This window comes from Colletotrichum gloeosporioides (assembly GCF_011800055.1).
Source record: "Colletotrichum gloeosporioides strain Lc1 chromosome Unknown consensus_117, whole genome shotgun sequence".
Lineage (NCBI taxonomy): Eukaryota > Fungi > Ascomycota > Sordariomycetes > Glomerellales > Glomerellaceae > Colletotrichum > Colletotrichum gloeosporioides.
The window spans coordinates 1,458,999-1,481,938 of record NW_025544762.1 but is presented as its reverse complement, the minus strand read 5'-3'; the positions used below and the strand labels follow the sequence as shown (position 1 = coordinate 1,481,938).

At 55.8% G+C, this 22,940-nt stretch overlaps 7 protein-coding genes across 7 annotated transcripts; 3 read left to right on the top strand and 4 right to left on the bottom strand.

The window, feature by feature from the left end:
• Window positions 1–2,933: 2,933 nt before the first annotated feature.
• Window positions 2,934–5,063, top strand: GCG54_00009346 (uncharacterized protein; the record flags this gene model as incomplete). The annotated part of the gene is made up of 2 exons (XM_045409294.1): window positions 2,934–3,532; window positions 3,587–5,063. The coding sequence occupies 2 exons, from the start codon at window positions 2,934–2,936 to the stop codon at window positions 5,061–5,063; spliced, it is 2,076 nt and encodes a 691-aa protein (XP_045256539.1).
• Window positions 5,064–7,187: 2,124 nt separating this feature from the next.
• On the top strand, window positions 7,188–9,288 carry GCG54_00009345 (uncharacterized protein; the record flags this gene model as incomplete). The annotated part of the gene is made up of 6 exons (XM_045409293.1): window positions 7,188–7,335; window positions 7,415–7,471; window positions 7,522–8,163; window positions 8,212–8,809; window positions 8,893–9,176; window positions 9,257–9,288. The coding sequence occupies 6 exons, from the start codon at window positions 7,188–7,190 to the stop codon at window positions 9,286–9,288; spliced, it is 1,761 nt and encodes a 586-aa protein (XP_045256538.1).
• Window positions 9,289–11,842: 2,554 nt separating this feature from the next.
• Window positions 11,843–12,808, bottom strand: GCG54_00009344 (Protein csh3; the record flags this gene model as incomplete). Its single annotated transcript, XM_045409292.1, has 2 exons — window positions 11,843–12,598; window positions 12,755–12,808. The coding sequence occupies 2 exons, from the start codon at window positions 12,806–12,808 to the stop codon at window positions 11,843–11,845; spliced, it is 810 nt and encodes a 269-aa protein (XP_045256537.1).
• Window positions 12,809–13,685: 877 nt separating this feature from the next.
• On the bottom strand, window positions 13,686–15,524 carry GCG54_00009343 (2-methylcitrate dehydratase; the record flags this gene model as incomplete). Its single annotated transcript, XM_045409291.1, has 3 exons — window positions 13,686–14,299; window positions 14,351–15,128; window positions 15,243–15,524. 3 exons carry the CDS (start codon window positions 15,522–15,524, stop codon window positions 13,686–13,688), a joined length of 1,674 nt encoding a protein of 557 aa, XP_045256536.1.
• A 1,775-nt stretch (window positions 15,525–17,299) lies between these two features.
• Window positions 17,300–18,501, top strand: GCG54_00009342 (uncharacterized protein; the record flags this gene model as incomplete). Its single annotated transcript, XM_045409290.1, has 2 exons — window positions 17,300–17,456; window positions 17,540–18,501. 2 exons carry the CDS (start codon window positions 17,300–17,302, stop codon window positions 18,499–18,501), a joined length of 1,119 nt encoding a protein of 372 aa, XP_045256535.1.
• A 267-nt stretch (window positions 18,502–18,768) lies between these two features.
• Window positions 18,769–19,379, bottom strand: GCG54_00009341 (uncharacterized protein; the record flags this gene model as incomplete). The annotated part of the gene is made up of 2 exons (XM_045409289.1): window positions 18,769–19,221; window positions 19,275–19,379. 2 exons carry the CDS (start codon window positions 19,377–19,379, stop codon window positions 18,769–18,771), a joined length of 558 nt encoding a protein of 185 aa, XP_045256534.1.
• Window positions 19,380–19,665: 286 nt separating this feature from the next.
• Window positions 19,666–22,425, bottom strand: GCG54_00009340 (uncharacterized protein; the record flags this gene model as incomplete). Its single annotated transcript, XM_045409288.1, has 1 exon — window positions 19,666–22,425. One exon carries the CDS (start codon window positions 22,423–22,425, stop codon window positions 19,666–19,668), a length of 2,760 nt encoding a protein of 919 aa, XP_045256533.1.
• Window positions 22,426–22,940: the final 515 nt, after the last annotated feature.

Below are 22,940 nucleotides of genomic sequence, written 5' to 3'. Positions count from 1 at the left end.
TGGCCCGGTCGCGGATTGTCCCCGTCCACCCGTGCGGGAAGAGACGTGGGCCTGGGATCAGGTCTGGAATCCTGGACCGATATGCTGTCAGCAACCGCAAAGCAAGACAATAACGTCGAGGAGCCTGGGGCGGGGAACAGGGTCAGGGGAAGATGGGCGGTGCAAGTGACCCGAGATGCAAACGAACCAAGGTATCCGTAATCAGCATCGAGATTTGGGTGATTCAGAAACCTGGGTGCTGGAGACAACAGACGTCGTGTTTGCTTCACCGCCGGGCGTCTGTGTGTCCGGGACAGGGGACTTTAGATGGGGCCTTGAAAATGGGGGATGTTGATGGGGATTCGGGCATGAGATGGACGGGGCAAGGGCAGCTGGAATCGGACTGGGCCATCGTGTTATCGGCAGCCTCCCGCGATAGGCAGTGTTGGTGGAAAGGCAGTGTAAATTGGCCCACCGACGGCGGCGCTTAATTCAGGTCGACATACAATAGGTGGTGGTGGTGGTGTTCCGTTTGTGTTTGTGCCGCCGTCAGGTACTAAGTCAGGAATAGGTGGTCGACATGGAGGTGCGGAAGAAAAGTCTAGATACAAAGCAGATTAGAAAGAGACGGACAGGCAAGGCAAGCATGAGATGCAAATCTACCTTTTGCATGTCTGACGGCAGCTTCGTTTCTGCAAGTCGCTTGGGTGATTTGGCCAAGCAAGGAAAGCGCTGCGGGTGACATAACACAAAGCAGAGCGTGTCCATTGTATCTGCATGCACGGCGCATTGCAACTGCAATGTACCTCAGACGGACTGGACCACCTCGCTGCAATCTTTCTTAGGTGCCTCCAGCTTACATCAGGCAAGAAGAGAAAGGCCAGCATCTCAGGTAAGTGTCCCTTGGTGTGTTCTTTCCACACATCTATTAGATACCTCACCTCAGGTACCTACCTAGGCACGAGTAGTGTCCCTCAGCTAAAGGACAATCGTCCACCTCCACCCAAGTCTCCTCCTGCCTTACTAGGTACGGGGGCGGTACGTACCTTCCCTTAGCTGTGACAGCGCCGGTCTGGTCCTCCCTGGGTGCCTAGATATCTAAGACGAGACGGCCTTGTACCTCCTGTATGGGGCCACCGGCAAAAGGATACTCGAACTCAGTCTCACGTCGCGTATCTCGCGGCGCAACGCCTCCACGCATTGGCCGGTGCCGCCACTTGAGCCCGCCTGGCCGGCTATGCAGGAAATGGAAATCAGGTCATCAGATGTGGCGCCAGCGGCAGGAAACACCAATCCCAAAAGTTCTTCGGAGGAGTTGCCCATCTTTGTCATTTCTCAGACGGTGCCTTAGCACCTTGCTTAAGGCAGGGAAGGTGGGAAACCACCAAGCAAGAGAGATCACGCCTCACTCACCTCTCTCTGCTTGCTGCTCTACTATGCAGTACTCTGCTCTGCGCTGTCCTGCCCTTCAAACCACACCCAAACACATGTGCTTTCTTTTTTGCCCTGCTCAGCGTTGCTATCGCCCTCCACCATCCTTCATCGCAGGCCAGCACGCCAGGAAGGAGGTTGCCATCGGTGGTGCCCTTGTCCTCCCGTCACCCTTCTCCACCATCATCGGCGTTTTGGTCAGTTCTGACTTAGCTGTCTGAGCCCGCACCGGTTTGCTGTCCCCATCCACTTGGGATCTTCAGCAAGGGCCCAACGCCAACGGCCAACGACGACCCCCAGTGCCCCTACGGATACGGTACGCAGTAGACCACCAACCAAGGATTTCTTTCCTCTTCAACATCAGCCGACTACGAATAACAATCAAGTCCAAATCACACAGTCCCACCTGCACCCGGCGCTTCCTGGGGACTCGACAGCAACAAGAAGCAAAATTGCTGCACAATAAGCAAAGAAAACGAAGCCCGCAATACCCACTTCGTCGTTGACCCCAGTTTCGATCGAGGAGGTTGCTTCCTCACTGTCCCGCCGTTCTCGAACTTATTTCCTCTCTCTCTCCCGCCCTCCTTCCATCATTCATCCGCTTGCTGGTGGCCATCTACACACGCGCACACACTCTTCGCCTCCCAACCCTTTCTCGTCCTTTCAGTCGGGACGTTGGACGTGTTTCTCACTTTCTTTGTGTGTTTTTCACACCCTTCATCGACCATCGTCGTCGCCCCTCATCAACCCGCCATTCAGATGATACCCGGCTGCTACTCAATCGCTACTTGAACCCCCGCCCTGGTCTAGCCTGTCGCCCCCTCGTCATTCTCAAGGGTCCCCAAGAACCGCGCTTTCGCCCTGCCGTCAACCGCCCTTTGACTCGACCCTCTTCTGACCGCGCTGCAAGTCGCACACTCGCACTCTTCTCCTCCTCTCAGCCACCCCACCTCATCTTTCGCCAGAAACCTTGCATCATTCCATCCGTCAGACACGCCCACGGTCCAGGCCGCATCCCAATTCGCTCTTCTTCTCCTACTCCAACTCACACACCCCAAAATCAAAAGTTCACTCGCAGGTCACCCGTCGTCCTTCCGCCCTGCACTTGCACCTGCTGCACCTGCATCCGACCCGACCTTCACACCACAAGACAAGACAAGACAAGCCAGCCTTGGGGGTGCTTTCCTTCCCACCTTGGGCCCTCCTTGCCTGCCCGCCTTTGTCCGCCATCGCGCAGAAACCTTGGCTGACCTCTCGTCCTATCATTGCCGCTGTCCCCTCGTGGGTTCATCCTTTCTCCGGCTCCCCCTCGATCCGTTCGATGTCAAGTCACTACTTGCAACTGCCGTTTCAAAACCACTGCGCATTAATCGACAATTAGTCGTGTGCCCTCGTCATTCACCTGCTTGACCGGCCGGCGTGGCCCGGAGACCTGCGAACCACACCGAGTCCCGAACCACGATGCCGCTGCTTGCGCTGCCCTGACTTGACCATTTTACTTCTTCAGCCCCCCGCAACCCGCCATGGGCTCGCTCACCGGCCAGACGAGCTCGACTCCCGACATGGCCCCTAGCCCGGCTGCCCTGCCGTCCCCCGAGGACGATGAGGCAGACTATCTTGACCAAGTCCTGCGACTGTCTACCCAAACCACCGAGGCCGCCATCGACGAAGAACTAGTCGCGAAGGCCACGGCACTCGGCATATCTACTTCAGGACTTACGCCAGACAATATCGATGCAGGCCCCGAGTCGCGAGCTTCAACGGTTGCGACCCAGCATGTACGCACCTTTTCCACCGCCTCGCGCGATTCTGCGAGCACCACCTTGACCTCCCATCCCTCTCTCAACCCGACTCCAATCACCGCTGCCACCGACGTGCCGCCAAACTCGCTGGCAAGGAAGAGATCCAAGAGCCTCACTTTCTCGCACTACGACAAGTACCTGTCACAGTTGGACCCTAACATCCACCAACCCAAGATCCAGAAGGCGCCGCCTCCAGCCGCCCTTGATCCATCTACGCACAGCCTATTCAGCGTGTCCACGAGGAGGAGCTACTTCAGTATAAAAGAGGGCATTAGGAAGATTCGATGGAAGAGGCGGTCCGCCCTCATGGAGTCTACAATGTAAGGGCAACGGCATGTTCTGATATGAAATTTCACCCGCTAACACCAAGCCAGTTCTTGTATATGCTGTCGCAACGAATTCAACAAGCCGAGTGATCTGCACAGCTTGCCCTGCGGCCACACATACTGCGCCGACTGCCTCAGCATCATGATCCAGCAAGCGACGACAGACGAGTCCAAGATGCCGCCGCGATGCTGCACCCAACCCATTCCGGGGTCCATCATCCAGAAGATACTCACCCGAGAGGAGCAGCATGCGTTTTTGAAGGCGGTGTTACAATTCAGCACTCCCTGGGAAGCTAGAGTCTTCTGCCCAAACACAGCATGCGGTGAATTCATTCCTCCCCGAAACCGAATCGATCCCAAACACCCCTTCGATGTCGTCTGCCGAAAGTGCCGAACCAGAGTTTGCATAATGTGCAAACGGAACGCACACGCCATCGGAAAGGACTGTCCGTCGGACTGGGAACTGGAAGCCGTGTTGAAGATGGGTGAAAAGTCGGGCTGGAGAAGATGTTACAAGTGCCGGTCATTGGTCGAACTGAGCCAGGGCTGTACTCACATGACGTGCAGGTGCAAGGCTCAATTTTGCTACATTTGCGGCGCCATCTGGGACCCGTCGGTAGGCTGCCCCAACTTTTGCAACGGGGACGAGGAGCTAGAGCGGCGAAGGATGGAGGAAGAGGCTAGGGAAGCCGAGCTGGAGGCAGAGAAGGCAGCCCAAGAAGCTGCTGCGGCTGCCGAAGCGGCAGAGAAAGTCGAGGCGGAAAAGCGCACACGAGGCAGCCCACAATTCGCCAAATTGGATGAATTGATGGCGGAAGAGTTGGAACGATTCCGTGTTTACATGCGGAAAACGAAGTGGCACATGTGGACTCGACAAGCGGAAAAGAAGCAAGCGATCGTTGACAGGTACTCGGATCTGATCGAGAAGATGAAGGAACGCCATGCCAAAACGGCGGCTCATCTTGAGGAACGACAAATTGAGGCCGAGATGGACCTGAGATCAACGCTAGACCAGAGCGAGAAAAGCGTCAAGATCCGTTTGAAGCACATGGAGGCATACTGCGATGGACTCGGCCGAACCCAAAACTCGGACTTACCGCCGAGAGTTGTCACCGAGAGAGACTTGCGTTTGCTGGGACAACAGTACAACGTACGAGACGGCATGGAGCGACTGCATCAAGCGAAGATTAATGTCCTACGAGATCGGCAGGCTAAGCGAATGGAAGAGCTTCTGGAACGCCAGGAGCAGGAGCTTGAGAAGCTGACGGATAAGAAAGAGCAGGAGATAGAGAATCTGGCAACGGATTTTGCGCAAGAAGAAGATACCCTGGTCAGAACTTTTAATGACCGCAAGCAGAGATTGCAACGGCGTTGGCTACTAGCGATTGAGATTCTCCGAAAAGAGCTCGAGGAGCAGACCAAAGACCAGTACGCGTCTTTGGATTTGCCAGCTTGGCCCGACGACACGGAGACGCAGGACGAGATTTTGGCATCGCTCCCTGACTCCCCGGCGAGTGAGGATTAACTTTGCCCACACCGATGCGGATTGACGCTTGCTTTTGAATTCTCACGGCATTACTTGCACCGAGCTTTCTTTGCGTTCACACTTTCCTTTTTTTTGGGGGGCACACAGATACCTTGGGATAAGGTGTTCACCGGAGTTTAGCGGTCTTGGACTATACCAGGCATGGAAATACTCATTGGTTTTGATCTGCATTAGCAGCATTTGGTGCTGGACTTTACTTGAATAGCCATGCTGGAAAGCGATGGGACTTTCCATGGCGCCCTATTTACGATTACGGACGGATGGGAGAATCTCATGACACAGGACGGGCGGATGATATAGTGCCGGTTAGCGAACGAGACAAGACCAGAGACGAATGGACGATTTTATTTCACATCTTGTTATTTCCGGGAATCGATTGTTGCAAATCACCTCGCGAACCTGAGTAATACGCAGCCGGCACCCGAGTCAAACCCGACGGTAGCAGGCGCACCAGCCACCTGCCTACCTGTTGGGTTGGCTTTTGGAATTTGAAGATTTCGCCCGAGGCTCGTCCCAAGAACGGCAGCTTGTGAAAGCGGGCCGAGTGTGGCGGCGCCGCGACTGCGGATGAGAAGTGTGGTCCACGCGCGCTCTAAGCGACGTGTGTGATGGATCGTCGAAGCACGTTTGGAAGATCAGTGACGGGTGAGCAGAAGACTTGGCGTCGCATCGCCGCAGACGACTGACTCTTCGGCCGGCGTGGAGTTGAGAATGTTGACGATTGTGCCAAGGCGAATGCACGCCGGCGGTCACTTCATGGGGCTTTGTTCCATAACCTCAGTCGAAGAATATGGGGTATATGGAAAGGGTTAAGAGCTGATCGGTTTGTTGAAATTAGCTCAAGGTGGTTGAATTCTCCGAGCGCTGGACTACGGTTGGTCTGCAGTAGGTTGCCGCCCCTCCCGGGGTGGACTCCTTGAGGCTCAAGGCGGGAGGACAAGGGTTGACCTTGCATAGACTATCTTGTTGGTGTTTCAGCTCGCACCAATATGAGGTCTTCGCACCCCTCCATCGCAACAACTCAAAACCCTTTGCCGTATCTGAGGGTTTTACAAGAGTGGGATTGTGGCGGTACTGGTGCCGGCCAAGTGGTCGACGCCGCCGTCATTCTGTTGCCGTCCCATCTCGCCATTGTTGCTCGCAAGGCCGGGCCTTTTGCAGTGTTGAGCCGATCAACAGAGCCTTTCTCTGCCCAGAGGCGAAAAGATGGGTAGCTTTATGCCCCTTTTGGGTAGCATTCATCCTCGAAACTGGAGCGAATTGTGTCATACGTGCCTCCTGTTGGCCGATGCGACGAGTTGACTTTCTCTTTCGGGCACCTACGCTCGTGTTAACTCCAAGATTTGCTAATATTTCTTACAGACACGCTCACAGAGACGGAAATGGACTTGTTTGGTTTGCACGGCTTCGGCGGGGTGATCGACTCGGGCTCCATACTCTTGTTTGCTTGTTTCTGTGGGACAAGAGGAACAGAGTCGTATTCCCTCAGAGTTATCCGAGTGTTACCAATCAAGAAACCAGGATAGCATATTACCCAAAAGGGGGTTCCTTCACCATGGATGTGATACCAGGATCAAGTCGATCCGATGCCTTGTCTGCCCACCCACACATCATCATCCCCCCTCAACTCACCGCATGAGTTGACCAAAGAGGCAATGCTTCGAGTCTATCCCCTCCTCAACCCCCATACAAGTGCTCCGTGCGCTCAAACAGTTGCGCAGTTGCACACATCGGGCCTTCGTCTCAGATTAGGCTGCTCGTCTAACCGCGGCCAGCCTATGACAGAGCGCTCGCACCTCGCGCCTGCCAACTGTCTGTCACGCACGGCACCCAAGACCAAGCGGGCAATGCATCAATTATAATTCCAAACCCCCCTCGAAGGATATTACTTTTGGGATACCTCGTTTCCTGTTCTGGGTAGACCGACAGAACATATCAACATTCCGCCGGGAGGAATACGAAAGCGACTGGTTTCGATGCGAATGATTTTATTAGCGAAAAGGAAATAGATCGTCTTTCACTCTTGGTTACGGACTCCGTCTTACACACGACGACTTTCGAAAACCCCGTCTTTGACAGAGTGCCTTGGACAGGACCTTCAAGATGGCGGCAAAGAGCGGCTGGACCGAGTCAACGGAGAATCTTGCCGTGCGCAGGATCGAGTCCCCCGACGCCCAGGTGGTTGGAACGACGCAGTTGTTCGAGGGAGGAGTCATTCGATATGTTCCGATGCCCACGCCGGATCCGAAGGGTTAGTTTGCGATGTCGAGCGTGGAAGACAAGGATGATGGCGATTACGCGACACTGATGCTAACACGATGGGGTAACAGATCCTTTGAACTTGCCGAACTGGAGGAAATGGACATCCATTGGAGCGCTCTGCTTCTGTAGGTCGCCATGAGCTGCCATCTACTGCCCAGACGCTAATCCTCAACAGTTGGTTCTCTCGCCCTGGCTGCTGAGATCATCGTCGGCGCCTTGGTGCCCGTGTTCGTGCTTGAGTACTCCGGCATCGACCCCCACATTCTTTCACAGATCGATATCAGCGCCTTGAACAAGCCGGGTGAAATCGCCCTCGACCCCGTCAAGATTCTCGCGGGTCTCGGCGGCCCCCCGCTGTGGCAGGTTTCCCTGCTCGCCTCGGTGCCGCTGCTCGTCAACGGTCTCAGCTCCTACATCCTGGTGCCGCTGTCGATCGCCATCGGTCGCCGGCCCGTGCTGCTTCTTTCTGGCTTCCTCGCGTGGACTGGTGGTCTCTGGGCTGGTTTCTCTCAGGGCCTCCCCAGCCATCTAGCTGCGCGTTGCTTCCAGGGTTTCGGCGCCGGTGCCGTTGAGGCTTTGATTCCTCTCATCATCCAGGATATGATGTTTATCCACCAGCGAAACAAGGCCATTGCCTCCGTCGGAGCCTCTCAGGGTCTCCTGATCGTCAGCTTGGGTATCATGTCTCCCATCATCGTCTCCCGCCTCACCTGGCGCTTTATTTACTGGATCACTTCTGGTGTTGGTGTGATTGCCTGGATTGGCCTGATCCTCCTCGTTCCCGAGACCCGCTGGATTCGCAGCAACGACGAACTTGGTAAGCAAACTTGACTCCTTGATCATGAAAAGCACTAACAAGATGCAGCCGGAAAGGAGGTTTACCCTCTTCGTCCCGGTGAAACCCGCCCGCGCATCGACGAGTCCGCCTTCCGCCCCCGCTCCAACTGGGACGAGTTCGGCATTATGAACTACGGCTATGAGTGGAAGGCCGCCAAGCAGTCCGTCTGGGACATGCTCAAGACTACTGTCTTCCCCAACATTATCTGGGTCATCATGATCAATTCCATTCTCGTGTCTCTGCAAGGTGCTGCCGGCCAGGTCGGCTCGTCTATTCTCATCGCTGCCGGCTGGAAGTTCGAGACGCTCGGTTTCGCCGTCATTCCTATCGTCATTGCATCGCCGTTCGTCTGGTTCTTTGGCGGTTATGTCGCAGATTGGATTTCCAACTTCCTTGCGAAGCGCAACGGTGGTCGTCGCGAGCCCGAGGGTCATCTCGTCAGCTTGGTGTTCCCCCTCTTGGCCTCCATCGTCGGACCTTTGCTATTTGGTTATGCGGCCGAAAACATTAGAACGCTGCCTTCGATTGTCGTGCTGGTTTCCATCTTCTTGATTGGTTTCGGTCTTTTGACTGCCAACACCATCTTTGCCGTCTACTTGGTTGAGAGTTATCCTCAATTCGCTGGGTGCGTCATTATGCTCGGGATGATTCGAGTTGTCCCTCTGCCATGTATCGAGTATCCACGTGCTAACAAATGTGCTTATACAGTCCCGTTTTGGTCAACGTCTCCTCCGCTCGCCTTATCATCGGTTTCATCATGTCTTTCAACGTCACAACTTGGATCGAAGATCTTGGCTTCCTCAAGAACTTTGGAATTTACAGCGCCGCTCTTGCTGGCATTTCAATGCTACTCCCCGTCATGTACAAGTACGGCAAGCCGATCCGCGCGTGGACCGCCGGCCGTCTCGAGCCCACGATGCCTGCAAAGGTCATCGACGACGACGACCAGTACTGGAACAATGACAAGCCGCAGTGGCAGGACGAGAAGTTGGGTAGGGCTATCTGATCTTGTGTTGCACCGGGACACGTACAGGGGCAAAAAGTGCTGATGAGAATCTTTCTCCCCTTTCAGGTACTCCCATTGGTGTCGCCAGGCCGATGTAGAGAAATGAAACTACCCCATCAAATCACACAAACTCCAGAAAAAGGGGGAGGTTTCAAGAAACGACAGATTTGACAGTACAGATTGGCACAAGTTGGTCACGGGAGAGAACTTCCGGCGTTGGGCACGCATCTCATGGCTGTATGCGGAGTGACAAAACAGGAGAGGAGAGAAGCTACTTCGAGCTGGGGGCAAAGGGTTTCATTTCAGCCGGAAGGGTGTACATTACGGGGCTTTTCGAGGAGGGATTCAGGTCCGGTCTGAAGTCCCTCTAATGATTTGACGGGGGGAACAGAGTAGGCGAATGAACGCGGCAGTTCGGCTGCTTGAAGCGGCTGGGTCTTCGGGTTTTTCGCTGCCTTCATGTCTTCGATGGTGGAAGGGGAAATTCAAGATCGTTCACGACGCCTATAGGCTTTGTGCTGTACGCGCGTTTGTAGCGATACCCTTATTTACCGGCCCATCTTTTCACGATGGTCGTGTGCTCTAAGATACCTGCAGACACGGCTGTTGCGATGATTTGGGCTCAGACAACATGAACCAACTTTCTTTTACTTTTCTCCCCCGTGAACATGGAGGTGACGTGAGAATCATCCTCGGAATACCGACGATGCGAACACCGAGATCTGAATTTATCAGCTCATCCAGTCTCTGGCCTAAGTAAAGGAACTCATGTTTGCGATACATCAACGAACACTCCGAATACCGACGACGCGGCAAGGTTTGAAGCCAACTCCAACCACGAACCGCCCCTCCCAAAGACCCTATATTGAGAGCGAAATTAACCACCCCTACTCAACGCCAATCTAGAGCTCTGTCATGATCTCATGTAACGCGGTAGTTGCCATGTTATCTCGTACTTGCATTCGCCTCCACCCAAAAAAAGATCCAGCCACAAACTCACCTCCATCTGCCGCGCCAATCCAGTATCCAAACGACTACGGCGGTAGAGCTGAGTTAGACATCGGCGCCCTCCCCGCCCTTGAGAAAGGTGGTGGGGGGTGGGGGATCAGCGTCTCGCCCAACCCAAAGCAGCACATGTTCGTCCGCAGCCTCGGTAGCTCAAAGTCTAAGAATATAACCAGCAAAATGCCAAGGACTCCCCCCAACTAGTCCATGAGAATTCATGCCGTGGACACTGCAAGGCTAACCCATGTTCTCCCAAGGTCATCTGTGGAGAGCGCGGGGGAGGAGATTTAACAACAACACCGATTCCTACGAGGGCGCTCGGATGGGGGAGCAATGTGTATGCCGACGAGGCAAAGCAAAGCGACGGCATGCCACAACTTCCCCTAAACTCCCCGCTCTGTCCGAGTTCCTCTCTATGAAGAAAAACTTGTAAGCATAATCCCATCGAAAAGTTTCCGTGCCATGGAAAACGCATAAAATGGCTGGCGCGGTATTGTCGCTGCACCGAGCCCCGAGCTTTTGGTAAAGTTATGTGTGGCCCTCTGCACGATACAGTTTTCCGGGGACTTCACTGGGCGAGGCGATGGAAGTTGCCGCTTCGTCCGTCCTATAGGTATGCGTTGTCTACGCAGTACGTTTTCAAGCTCTATTGCAATGTCGGCGGATTATTGCCTATTGTTCTTCCCACGGATCTTTTGAATGTTATGCATATGGCTAGGATGAGACGACAAACGGCCATAGCGGCAGTCAGGGCAACGACAAAGAACACAGAGAAAAACTGGCCGTATTGGTGAACTTGCTTCTGTGTCTGGATGATGTGTCTGGATCTGTCCAGTTAATCAGTCTCCCCGTGACGGATCCTTTTCCCCACGGGGATGATTGTATAATTTGGAACATGACATCTTCAACCGTCCGGCTCGAACCGAGGTGACAGAATTGGGGAGGGGGAAGGAGACGTTTCGGATGCACTAGGCTCTGCGGTTCCGCGTTACGCAGTATGAATATTGTGAGAGAGGTGATGGTGTTCTGTGTCAAGCGTATGTGTGTGTACACGCTGAACCACTCAGACGACGTTCTCCCGAGGCCTGGGCGATGATTGGGTGTGTGAAGCGCGGGCAGGCGATTTCTGTTCACAAGGGACCCCTTCTCGACGAAGAGACAATGTCCTGGTCTCCAAGACCCAATCAGCCCCGTAAGGTCGGAAGGGTTTCCTCCTCTGTAAGGTCATACGATGGGCTAATTAACACGAAACTGCCCATGTAATACTAGAAACAGATGCAACGAGTCGAGGCGGCACGCTCATCACATCACAAGGATAGGAGATGTAGTTATGTTGATGATTTTTTGATAGTGAAATACCCGATATGCAATAAACGCCGAAACCCATGATCCCATTAGACAACCCAGTTTATGTGAATGAGTGTGCCAAGCGCAATTCCCGTGCAGCAGTCTCGTCCGGAAGGTAAAATGAAAAGTCTCCAGCCAAAAGAAAAAGCGGCCGTGCCCGGTTCAAAGTTGCACCTTGAAGGAAGTGCGTCCGGGGAAACAAAAACAAATCAACCTCCCACAGCTACAATTGAGTAAGGTAGGTTCTTCGACAGCAAGCTGTACTGCCGCTCACACCAATTTTCGACCGAGCTAACACATCTAGAAGATGCTGTTGACGATGTTGGAACCGATGGTTGCACCAGCACCAAAGATGGCCGCGTTACCGAGCTTCTTGCCAAACTTCTTGCCCATCTCGCCGGCCTTGCCACCACCGCTGCCCTCGGTGTTGGTCTGCTCGTTGGCAACAGCCGCGGGCGGCGCATCGGCATTGTACGGGTTCTGCTGAGGCGGCGGGCCTTGCGGCGGCTGTCCGTAGACCGGCTGCTGAGGGGCGTATTGCGGCTGCTGAGGAGCCCACTGGGCCTGCGGAGGAGCATAAGGCTGAGGGGCGAAGGCACCCTTGGCCGAGTCCTGCTCGACAAGGACGTATGTTTTGGGAAAGATACCCTCCTGGCCGGTGCGCAGGTTCTTGCCCATCCACCAGTCCTGGTTCATGTACTCGTGTATGGCGATGCGGTCGTCCCGCTCGAATGCGACATCGCGGGCATCGGCACCTGCGTAACGGTACAGCGCGCGGGCGTGCGCAAGGATAGGCTTCTCCGGAGTGCGGGAGGGGAGCGACGGGGGGCCGGTCTGGTTGTAAGAAGGCGGCGCCGGGGAGGCGGTCGGCTGGACATTGAGAGCGGCCATGGCGTTGGTCGGGGGAGCAGTTGGGTTGTTCTGGACGGGAGTAGAGGCGTTGGGAGCGGCACGGGAAGCAGCGCCGTGGAGAGGGGTCTCGGAGGGAAGGGTGGCGTGGATGTTGTCGTAGGTTTCTTCGGTGATTACGCCCTTCTCGAGGAGGTTCTCGAGTTCCTGATAAAAGGTCAGTCGTCAAGGTTCTTATGTCGCCCGGAGCAAGCGGATGGCGGATGAATTTGCGTCAAACACGGTTCAGACAGGCCGAACCGGTTTTCTCAGGCCATTCCACTCTTTTCCACAAAACCGACGATCAAGTGTTGCGAGACGTACATTCTTGATGGTGCGCAGCGACCGGTTGGTCTCGATGATTGTCTGTCTGTCCATGTTGCCTGCTGGATAACCCCACTTGAGTAAGACCGGCTTTCAGGGTTGCGCAATGAGGTCGTGTATTTCTGATGAGCTTGCGGTTGGAAAAGCGAGCAGTGTGGTTTATCGTCGTCAGCGGCACAAGAGGTCCGATTACTAAAATCAGGAGGCAAAGTGTTGTTTCCAGAACAAACAAAGATGTCGGATTGCGGTTAAAGCCCGACAGGAGACGAGACGGACTAAAGTGGCGCTCTGGTGGAGGGCCAAGCTGATAGTGAGTGGCAGTGCGGATTAGGTAACACAGGTCTAGGACTTTGAGCGTGGTAGAGTCACATTGCCTGAGTGGCCTGCAGCATGCTGGATATCGGAAGTGTCTGGCCTGTGAAACTCAAAACAATCCGCGTACCGAGCTAGCCGTCCCCCCGTCCTAGGGGATCATCCACTGACAGAGCCCACTGTCCACTGGACGAACCCGCCCAGCCCGTCCAGCTCAGGCAACGGGGCTTGGCGATCGTTTCCCTTACGACTCGGCCAATCATGCCTTGATGAATCCCGGAAGGCGGTGTTGCAGAGACCCGCGGGTTCTCGACATTCAAAGTAGCACTTGTCCGAGTCGGGAGGGAGTTCTGCAGGTCTCCTGCGTGTTTTCGTCAGCCACGAACTAAATCGTGCCGCCTTGACCGATAACATGCTCTTGTTCTCGTATTGTATATTTCCTTCGTAGGCAGCCAGACAAATGCACTGGCTGCAGCCTTATTGCCCAGTGGCACCAAAACTCCATTTCAACATAGGCTCCAGTTTAAGCGCCAAGCATCCAATCGTTAATATTTCATATCTAGATCCTGTAGAGAAATAACATCTATAGTATCCAATTTCCTTTTTCAATCGCAAACACCTAGACGAACTTGCTGTTCTTGTTGACATACAGGTCAACATACTCATCCACAGGAGTGGCCTCCAGCTTCTTGGGGTCCAAGCCAAGGTCGACAAGCTGCTTGACCTTGGCAGCATCGAAGTGAGGCTCCAAGTGTCTCTTGTACTTCTTCAGGATCTCAGGCTTCGCCTCCTCTCTTCTCAGGCGGTGTCCGAGAGGCGCCTCGACGACAACCTCCTCGAGCACGGTTCCGTCGTTCAGCTCGACCGTCAACGCGTTGGAAATGGTGCGGAGAGCGGGGTCGTGGTAGTCCTTGGTGTACTGCGGGTCTTCGACGCACTTGATCTTCTGGCGCAGAGACTCGACGAGGGGGGATGTCGCAGCCTCGCTGCCGTCGACGTAGTCGGTAGCCTCGAGACGGCCGAAAACGAGCATGACAGAGGCCATGTACTGGATGCAGTGGTCACGGTCGGCGAAGTTGTCCATGGGCTTGAACTGCTTGTCGATAATGCGGATGCAGGCCTCGTGCGTGCGGCAGGTGACGCCCTTGATGTCGGCGGCAGACTTGCCCATCGACTTAAGCTTTTGGTGGATCTTGGATGACGCCTCAACAGCAGTCTGGGAGTGGAACTCGGCTATTTTTGATCAGTCGTGCTGTCGAAGCAACAAGGCACAGTAACACTAACCAGGGTAGGAGACCTTGAAGAGGACGTTCTCCATGACATAGCTGCCGTAGGGGCGCTGAAACTCAAACTTGTTGCCCTTGAAGAGGACATCGTAGAAGCCCCAGACGGGAGCGGAGAGGACAGTGGGGATGCCTTGCTCGCCCTTCATGACCTTGAGGGCCAGGTTGACGGCACGCTGGCAAGCATCACCGGCAGCCCAGGACTTGCGGGACATGGTGTTGGGAGAGTGGCGGTAAGTCCTCAAGCTCTGGCCGTCAACCCAGGCCTGGGTGACGGCGTCGGCAATCTGCTTCTCGTTGAGGCCGAGCATCTTGGAGACAACAGCAGTGCTGGCAACCTTGACGAGAACAACGTGGTCCAGACCGACCCTGTTGTACGAGTTCAGGAGGGCCAGGCAGCCCTGAATCTCGTGGGCCTTGATCATGCCCTCGAGAACATCACGGATGGTGAACTGCTTGCCACCAGCAATGTTACCGCCAGCCTTGTTGGTGCGGGTGATCCAATCGGCAACAGCGAGGATGGCACCCAGGTTGTCCGAAGGGTGACCCCATTCAGCAGCAAGCCAGCAGTCGTTGTAGTCGAGCCAGCGGATCATGGCACCAATGTTGAAAGCAGCGTTGACGGGGTCGAGCTGGAAGTCTGTTCCAGGGACCTTGGGGCCATTGGGGACGACGGTGCCGGGGACGATAGGTCCCAGCAACTTGGCGCACTCCTTGAACCGCAGGCCCTCAAGACCGCAGCCCAGAGTGTCGAGGAAAACCCATCGCGCTGTGTCGAACTGTTTTCACGAGAGTGGCGGTTAGCGGCGGCGATCCGGCTGAGACGCGGGGTAGGAACAATAGAGCGGGTCGGCGGGCAAGGAGCTTTGAGAAGAGCACCGAAGAATACTCACAGCAAGGTCGGAGTCGACTTTGTAGTTTTGAACGTAGGACGCAATGTCCTTGATCTCGGGATCGTACTCTCGTGCCTCAGTCATGGCTGGTGCAGCGCTCTGTCTGGCAGATGCGGTTGAAAAGTTGGAGGAGTGTTGAGAAGCGGAGCGAGTCGTGGGAAAAGCGGCAAAGTTAGTGGAGGCGACGCCGGCGCGGAGAGGAGTAGCTAGACGGACGCTTCGCGATTGGAGACGCAACGATCGGGAAGCTGTCCTGAGACCTCGGTTGAGCGCAGCAGACATGACCGCAAGCTGGGAGGAGATTATGCAGGTCAATTGATTGTGATTGGGAGGTGAGATGAAAGAAGGTCAAGATACCACTGTGAGAGGAAGGGTATCTTTGTTCTGTGCCAATCTCAAGGTTCTCTCTCTCGCTCTCTTTCTCTCAATGGAGGTCACTCAAGGCTGCCGGGGAAGAGGGGATCGAGGTGGGAGGAGAAGCTTTCTCAGGGAGAGGAATTGGAGATATATTTTCTCAAGGTAGAGAGCTGTTTCTGGGTGGTCTCCGGGTAGGTCCAGTCTCGCTCAGGTGGAAGGGGAAACGGTTTGCCGCTCTCTGCCGAAGCTTGTGTGGCAGCTTGATCCGAGGTTGTGTGCGCTTACCCCTGGCCTGCCATGATGACAACAGAGGGGAGCTCGCTGCGGGCTTCACTGCACTGCGATGGACACCCGTGGGTGCTTCTCCTCCCTTGCCTGGGGCCGTGGGCGGGGGAGCTTTGACGGTAATCTGGGCACCAGTGGGCGACGTTGGGGGAGGAATGTGGGGAGGCATGTCCTGCTGAGACCCCTGGCCGTACCGCACCACCTGCTGAGGAGCTTCCGTCCGAGTAAAACCCGGCGGGCTCCTCGGCTAGCGGCGGGCAAGTGATAAGGCGAAGATAAACTCAATCTTATCGCCCATCTGGGGCCGTTGCTTCTGTTCACGGAGATCGCGCCGTTGCAACAGTCCCGTTTTAAGATGAGGTACTGCCTAGAGACACTCACTAACGCCAGAGTAAGTCGTTTCAAGGTCAATTAACGGGCTGAAGGCTGCGTTGTAAGATTTTGGCAAGCAATTGGACAGTTTGGGCTGGTAAACAGCGAGATGCCTCACGAGACCGTGTTTCCATCATGGAAAGAACAGTTCGCGATGGGCTTCTGTTGTCAACGAGACGGTAAGAGAACCAAATATCGAAACAAATAGCTTTCCTGGCATCAGAGTGCCAATCATGAATTGGGTTTGTTCACTGGTCCTCTTCTTAAGTCTATTTTGCGCGACGAGAAATGGATATGCGTTGAGAACCGGCTTTTCATCACCATACCTGCCTAGTAAGCCTCCTACATCCGTTCCTGCAGTATCTGCTTCTATGCCTGTCTTCAAATATCAGGTTGTTGCAATACTTACCAAATAAGGATGCAAAGACCATGACAGCACAACCTTGATGGACCGACTGTTCATACTCAACTGGCCGAATGGCGTAAGCGCACTTCATCATGGGATGAGAGTGACGGGAGGCTCAGACGCCCCCAAAGGTTATTATTATTGTTGTCGTTGCTGATTAAGACACAGAGGCGTCAGCTTGTCTCACACGCACAGGCGCGGCGAAATGAGGCACGAGAGAGGCAGTGATTCGGTGAACACATCTGCCTGTACCCAACCCTTCTCGACCATCAGAGTGCTTCATCTCTCTCCAACCTCGGAAACAATACCAGAAATCGCATTTTGAACCATTTATCCGTCTTGATTGTCCACCATATTTTCTCCCGCCAAGATCCCAGTCGACCTGCCTTAGCGGTGCAACTTACCAGCGGTCTCGGCCATTCCGCCCGCAGCGTCGTACGGAACATTCTAAACTTCGCAGGCGACTTTAGCGGAGGGAAGGGACCCCCCTAGCCCGCTTCCACTGCGTACGCCGTATCTTACAAGGACCCATCTCCCCACTCTCCAATACGATCGACAGCCCTCCGTCTTCCTCCCGAACTCTACCATCACCTCACGACCGCGATTTCTCCTGCGACAGACGCTAGACGCATAAAATATGTCGGCTCTTCGCCCCAACCACAGGGAAAAGGCTGCCCCTAAGGGTGGTGCCTTGAATGGCCTCATCGACCCGACCAAGACGGGGAAATACCCCGTCATCCTGAGCGACACGCTCCTCGGGCGCACTCAGAAAGACGTCTTTACCGCCGTACGATGTACGTAGCCCTCCCAACTCTCCAATCAACCAGACTTGGTCTCGCGATCACAGAACGAATGCTGACACAGCCATTCAATACAGATAACCACAAGCCTGATCTCCCCTCCGAGCCCGCGACAGCAAGGCTTAAACCCGAGACGCCCGGCTCCAAATCCAACTTTGACCTCTCCTTTCCCGGTGCCGATGGCGGAACGTACGCCTACGCTGGCACTCGCACAATGGACGACAACCAATATATTCTCTACTTCGATCCGGCCCGCAAAGCCTTCATCCTCGATAAGGTCGATTCCACCTTCCACATGAACCTTACCCGTACGCCCTCAAACGACAACCCGGAGACCTTGCGCCAGCAGTTCGAGCAGCTCGACACGTCCATCACCGCGACACCAGCCAAGCCCCATGCCTCCTCCTCTGCCGCCCAAGATAAGCCTCAGGCGAAGCCAAAGACCAAGGCCGCAGCTGCAGCAAAGCCAAAAGCACCCGCGAAACCCCGGCAGCAGAAGAAGAAAGAACCCGTTAGCATTCAGCTCGCGCTCCCGACAAATGACGCGCCTGCGCCCCCGCCGCCGAAACCCGCTGCTGTGCCGACGCCGAAGAAGGAGAAGCCCGCGCGCAAGGCCATGGGATCCGACGAGGAAGACGACGACGACGATGATGATTTCGGTCTGACGATAGAGTACCCCGACGAGAACAAGAACAAAAAGACAGACTTCTCGCCCGCGTTCCCGTCGCAGGGTATCAATATTAGGCGTTTCTCTGACTTCCTGCGCGACTCAGAGGCGGACGATGCGGATGGCGAGTCGGACAATGATGAGGTGCCGTTCCCCGACTTTAACCTGCCCAGCCCCGTCAACAACCAGGTGCGGCAGCAGCAGCAGCAGCATCATGAGGAGGTCGAGGTCGAGCACGACCAGATGGAGATGGACTCGGAGCCGGATTTTGAGGACGCACTTGAAGACGATCTCGAAGCCGAGTTGGAGAAGGAGCTGGAGGCTGCGAACAGCGGCGACGCGGAGGAGAGCGAGGTCAGTGAGGAAGACTGAGGTGATTACCTGGGATATCACATTCTGATAGAGCCCGTACGAATCTTGTGGCGGATCACCAACACCTGGAGCGGTAAATCTCCGACTGGGATATAATGACGGCGTTTCATGGCACAAAAAAGGAGTTTTGTTTATTTTTATCTCGGGGCGGCCTCTTGTCTAAAGCCCATTGCCCACGCAAAGCAGTATACCACCAGCGTTTGTTCAGACAGACTAGTATTCTTGTCTACAAAACAATTACCTGTTGATCTTTTTTCCATCTCGCACTCAGTCTTCGTACAGAACCACCCCGTGCTTCGAGTCCCGCTCCATCTTCTTGCCTTGCAGCATGCCGTTAGTGACGCCCGCAATCTCGTTGGCGCACCACATGTGCGTCACCGCCCCAGCCAACGCCCTCCCGAAGCCTTCATTCCTCTTCCCCTGTCTGCCGGCTTCACGGGCCGTGTTGTCTGAGACCCGCTGCTCCTCGCCGAACAGATACTCGGGGTCAATGCACCCGACCGCCAGGTCGATCGTGTCCGAGGCATCAGACCGCCAGAAGAGGAACGATCCGCAGTCGCCGCAGAAACAGCGCTCTGCCCCGGGCGTGGCGCGGAACGATTTCAGGGTTGGGGGTCGTGTGGACTTGAGGAAGGCGAAGGCGGACTTGGGCACCATGTGAATCGGGAAGAAGAGGGACCCCGTGCTCCGGCGGCATTGGGTGCATTGGCACGTCTGGCACTACGTGAAGAGGTCAGACAACAGATGGATTCCATTCTCTGGCGAGAACTCACGGCCGAGATAAAGTCGTGTGTGAGAGGGAAGTCGACGCGGTAGCGGATCGAGCCGCAAAGGCATCCGCCGGTGATGGAAGTTGGCTTGGGGAATTCTGATGTCATTATGTCGCCTTTGCAGTTAAACGTTCAAATTGCGGTTCGTGATGCTGGGTGAAGTTTGTTATCGGGATATTGATTGGGTATACATCCCTTAGTCTACATCTACTACCCGCCTTTCGTCTGGTCAATCGCGCCCTTGCGATTTCTGTACTTAGCGACGCTGCAGCTCCCACGCGCCTCTACGTCACGCCTCACAGCTGCAGCGGGAAGCGCTGATCTTGCTGCACGCGCAGATGCAGGTTCCAGACGCAGAATCTCCCAATGTGTGGCCTACGATGCCGGGGTTCTCTCACAGTACATCCCACTGCGCAATCCATCCGACGCTCTCCCCCGCATTTCGCACGATGCACAGCCGACCTTCCCTCTTGCCCTCCTTCCTCAGAGCTTCTGCGGCTCTCTCGGCTGAGAGGCATCCTATGGCCGTCGCTCTGCCCTCGCTAAGGGAGTACGCGCCCGTCGTGACGAAGCCGATGAGGTCGTCCTCATTCGGCACCAGCGGGTGCCCGTTCATGTCTGTCTGGTTCGGTTTCTGCTGCGTGCCGTCCGGGGGCGGGGCGCTCACGAGCGTCTGGGCGAGGAGCTTCTTGCGGGTCTGCAGGTCTGCGTTCCGGGGCAGACGCTGCTGTTGACTCGATGGTGGCTTCGCCTGCGTGGTGGGGAGGGTTGCGAGCCATTGGCTGCGCAGATCCGCCGGCAGGCCGTTGATGGACTTTGGTGGGGGAGGGACGGTTGCCGGGACCTCCACTGATGAGGCTGGCAGGGCGGGTTGAGGACGAGATGGAAGGCGGTAGATTCTGGCACAGGCGGTGGCGACGCCCCGGCTGAGCATTGAGATGTTGACGTTGATGATGGAGCGTGGGGGAAGTGAGGCAGGGTTTGGCAGTGTTGTGCATGCTCTGAAGGCTTCCTTTCGAATTCGGATAAGCGTCTGCAGCGACTTCTCCTTGGCTGCATTTTCGGGTGCCTGCTTCTCAAGCGACGCTTCGTCCACGTCCATCTCGTCCGAAGATGGCGCAGCTTGCGCTTCAGGGTTGCTCTCTTTGAACAGATATTCGAGGTCGCAGGCGAAGCCATCACCAACCTCCCCCTTTCGTCCAGCTCCGAGGTCCAGCGACTCCCACGCGACTCGCTTGCTCTTGGGCCGTCGCTCCCAGTCATGCTTCCGCTTGGCACGCTCCTCGAGCTCCCACTCCGCGCCGGCATTGGTGCCGAGGTGGTCGAAAGGGAAGCACGGTAGGTTCCGCTCGAATGCCACTTGCCTGATCTCATTCAAGCCCGAGAAGCGCGGGTTGCCGCCGGAAGACAGCGGGAAATGGACGAGGCTGTGCCAGATGGGCTGGATGCATCTCCACGGGGCGAGGAGTGTCCAATTGCCTTGTACTTGGTTGCCTGTGCCTGCACGCGAAGCCAACAGAAGAATAGGGACAGGGGGGTCGACATCAGAGGCTTCCAGAACGGTCCCTGGGCGTCTTGCTCCTTTGCGTCGGTCTATTGACTTTTGGGAGGGCAGCTGAGTTGCCGAGGCACGGGAGTCTCTGTGAAATAGACCGTAAGGCTTCAGGTCCACATCCGAGGGCCATTTTCCCAGCAAATTCAGGGACTTGCTTTGAGCAACGATATCATCCGGGTCAGGCTGGCTGATCCTCTTCGGGGGATATCGAAGACGAGGATCCAAGACGGAAAATCCAAGCGTGGCGTTCGCAGGAAGTGTTGCTGGGCTCATCACACTGGTGAGGCCACTGAATATTTCCGCATGCTTCTCCTTGGACTGTTCCTTCGTGTGGTATGGGTAGAGGATACCGAGGAGCGTCTCTGTTGACGCCGGGCCGGTAAGCTCAATGCTGCCAATCTCGAATCTCAGGTCCTCAATGTATGGTCTCGGGGTATGCATCTTCACGAGCCGAAGAAGCTCATTAAAGACCTCGAGAAATGCAGAGGGATGGACTCTCAGGAAAACCTGTCTCTGCGTCTTGCTCGACTGTGCTTCGCCTCCTGCCGCCGAAGGCTTTGATACGGCCTCGGGGTTCCAGATGATCGTGGCAGGGCAGATATCCCGTCTGTCGTGCCTCGTCTCCTTGCTCAAGAATCCCGTCCAGTGCCGTGTGCCAGCCCTCCACATGGCTCCCCTGTCATTCCAGCAACTCTCCTGCGCGACACCAATCTTGCGCAAGACTTGTTCCACGCTCTTGGCGGAACCGTAAAGACCAATCGTGCTCGTGTAACTCGTATCCCACGCAACCACGCCCTTCTCTCCTTGCGCACGATGCGTCGCTCGGTATGTCTTCTCGTTCGGCGTCAGGGGTATGGCGAATCTCCAGAGAGGGTTCTTCGGCTCCGTCATTCTCGCCCGTTTCGCGTGCCACAGGTGTGTCGGCAGCCAGGTCTTGTTGATCTGGCGCTTCCTGAACCTCGACTTGCGCTTCGGGGGCTCGTTGAGCTCGTTCCGTCGGATCTTTGGCCTCGGCGCTCTCGTCGTGACTGTGACTTTCTGCCCCTCCGCAGCCTCCCCGTCCTGTGCTTTCGCCTTGGCAGCCTTCACCTGCCGCCTCCTCTTCTTCTCTGCCAGGAGGCCGAGCCTCTTCGCCGTCTCTGCGCGGATCCTCGCCCTCGTCGTCTTGGGTTTCCGCCGTCGCGAAATGACGACCGGGGTATTGTCTTCCGTCATCTCCTTCAGCGCCCTCCTGCGCAGCCTCTTCGGAACCCTCTTCGCGTTGTGACTCGCCGTCCGCCGTCGCATGCCGCGGGGAACCTGCTGGAAGGCGCGGCTCGTAGCCTCGCCTTTCGTGTGTCGCATGCTCTCCTCGAGGGCCTTGATTTCGAACTCGCGCGCGTTCAGAAATGCCTGTAAATCCAGCTCCCCATCCTTGAGAGCCGCTTCCGACTGCTGCGCTACGATTTCCCTGTCTTGGCGTATCTTGACGCGCTTCGCAGCCCACCCGCCGCCGCCGCCACCTCCACCGTTGCCGCCATTGTCGCCCGGTGGACCCTGTTTTCGTTTATTTGCGAAGGCGGATTTGAGAGGTTTCGACTTAGGAGCTGCGGCCGACATCGCGGGTCATGGCGCCTTTGCAATGGCAATGTGTCTCGGCAATGGCGTCGTCGCGTTGTGACTGTCGTCGGCGTGAAAGTTTGGAGGTGGGAAAAAAAGTGTTATCTTATCGGGCTGCAGCTGAACCTTCCCCCATGCAGGGGTGTGGGTCACTGAAATGGGGGGGGGGGGGGGGGGGGGGGGGGGGGGGAGGGGGGNCGGGCGGGGGGGGGGGGGGGGGGGGGGGGGGGGGGGGGGGGGGGGGGGGGGGGGGGGGGTGCTGCAGGGGTTAAGGACGTTGACATTCAGCTGCCATCCTTGAGGAATAAGTTCGTAAACATTCACAAACTTCAGTATATTCCGTTAAAACTGAGACAGTGTTTGGCATTTTCCGGGGATATTTTTGGGCTACGTTGCAATGACTCTCTGAACTAGGAAGACGCTCGGAGGAAGACAATAGTCGCTGGAGGACGCCGTCAGCGTGTATCATGATAACATGTCAGCCAATGGAAGGCCATTCGATCTGCGCTATTGGG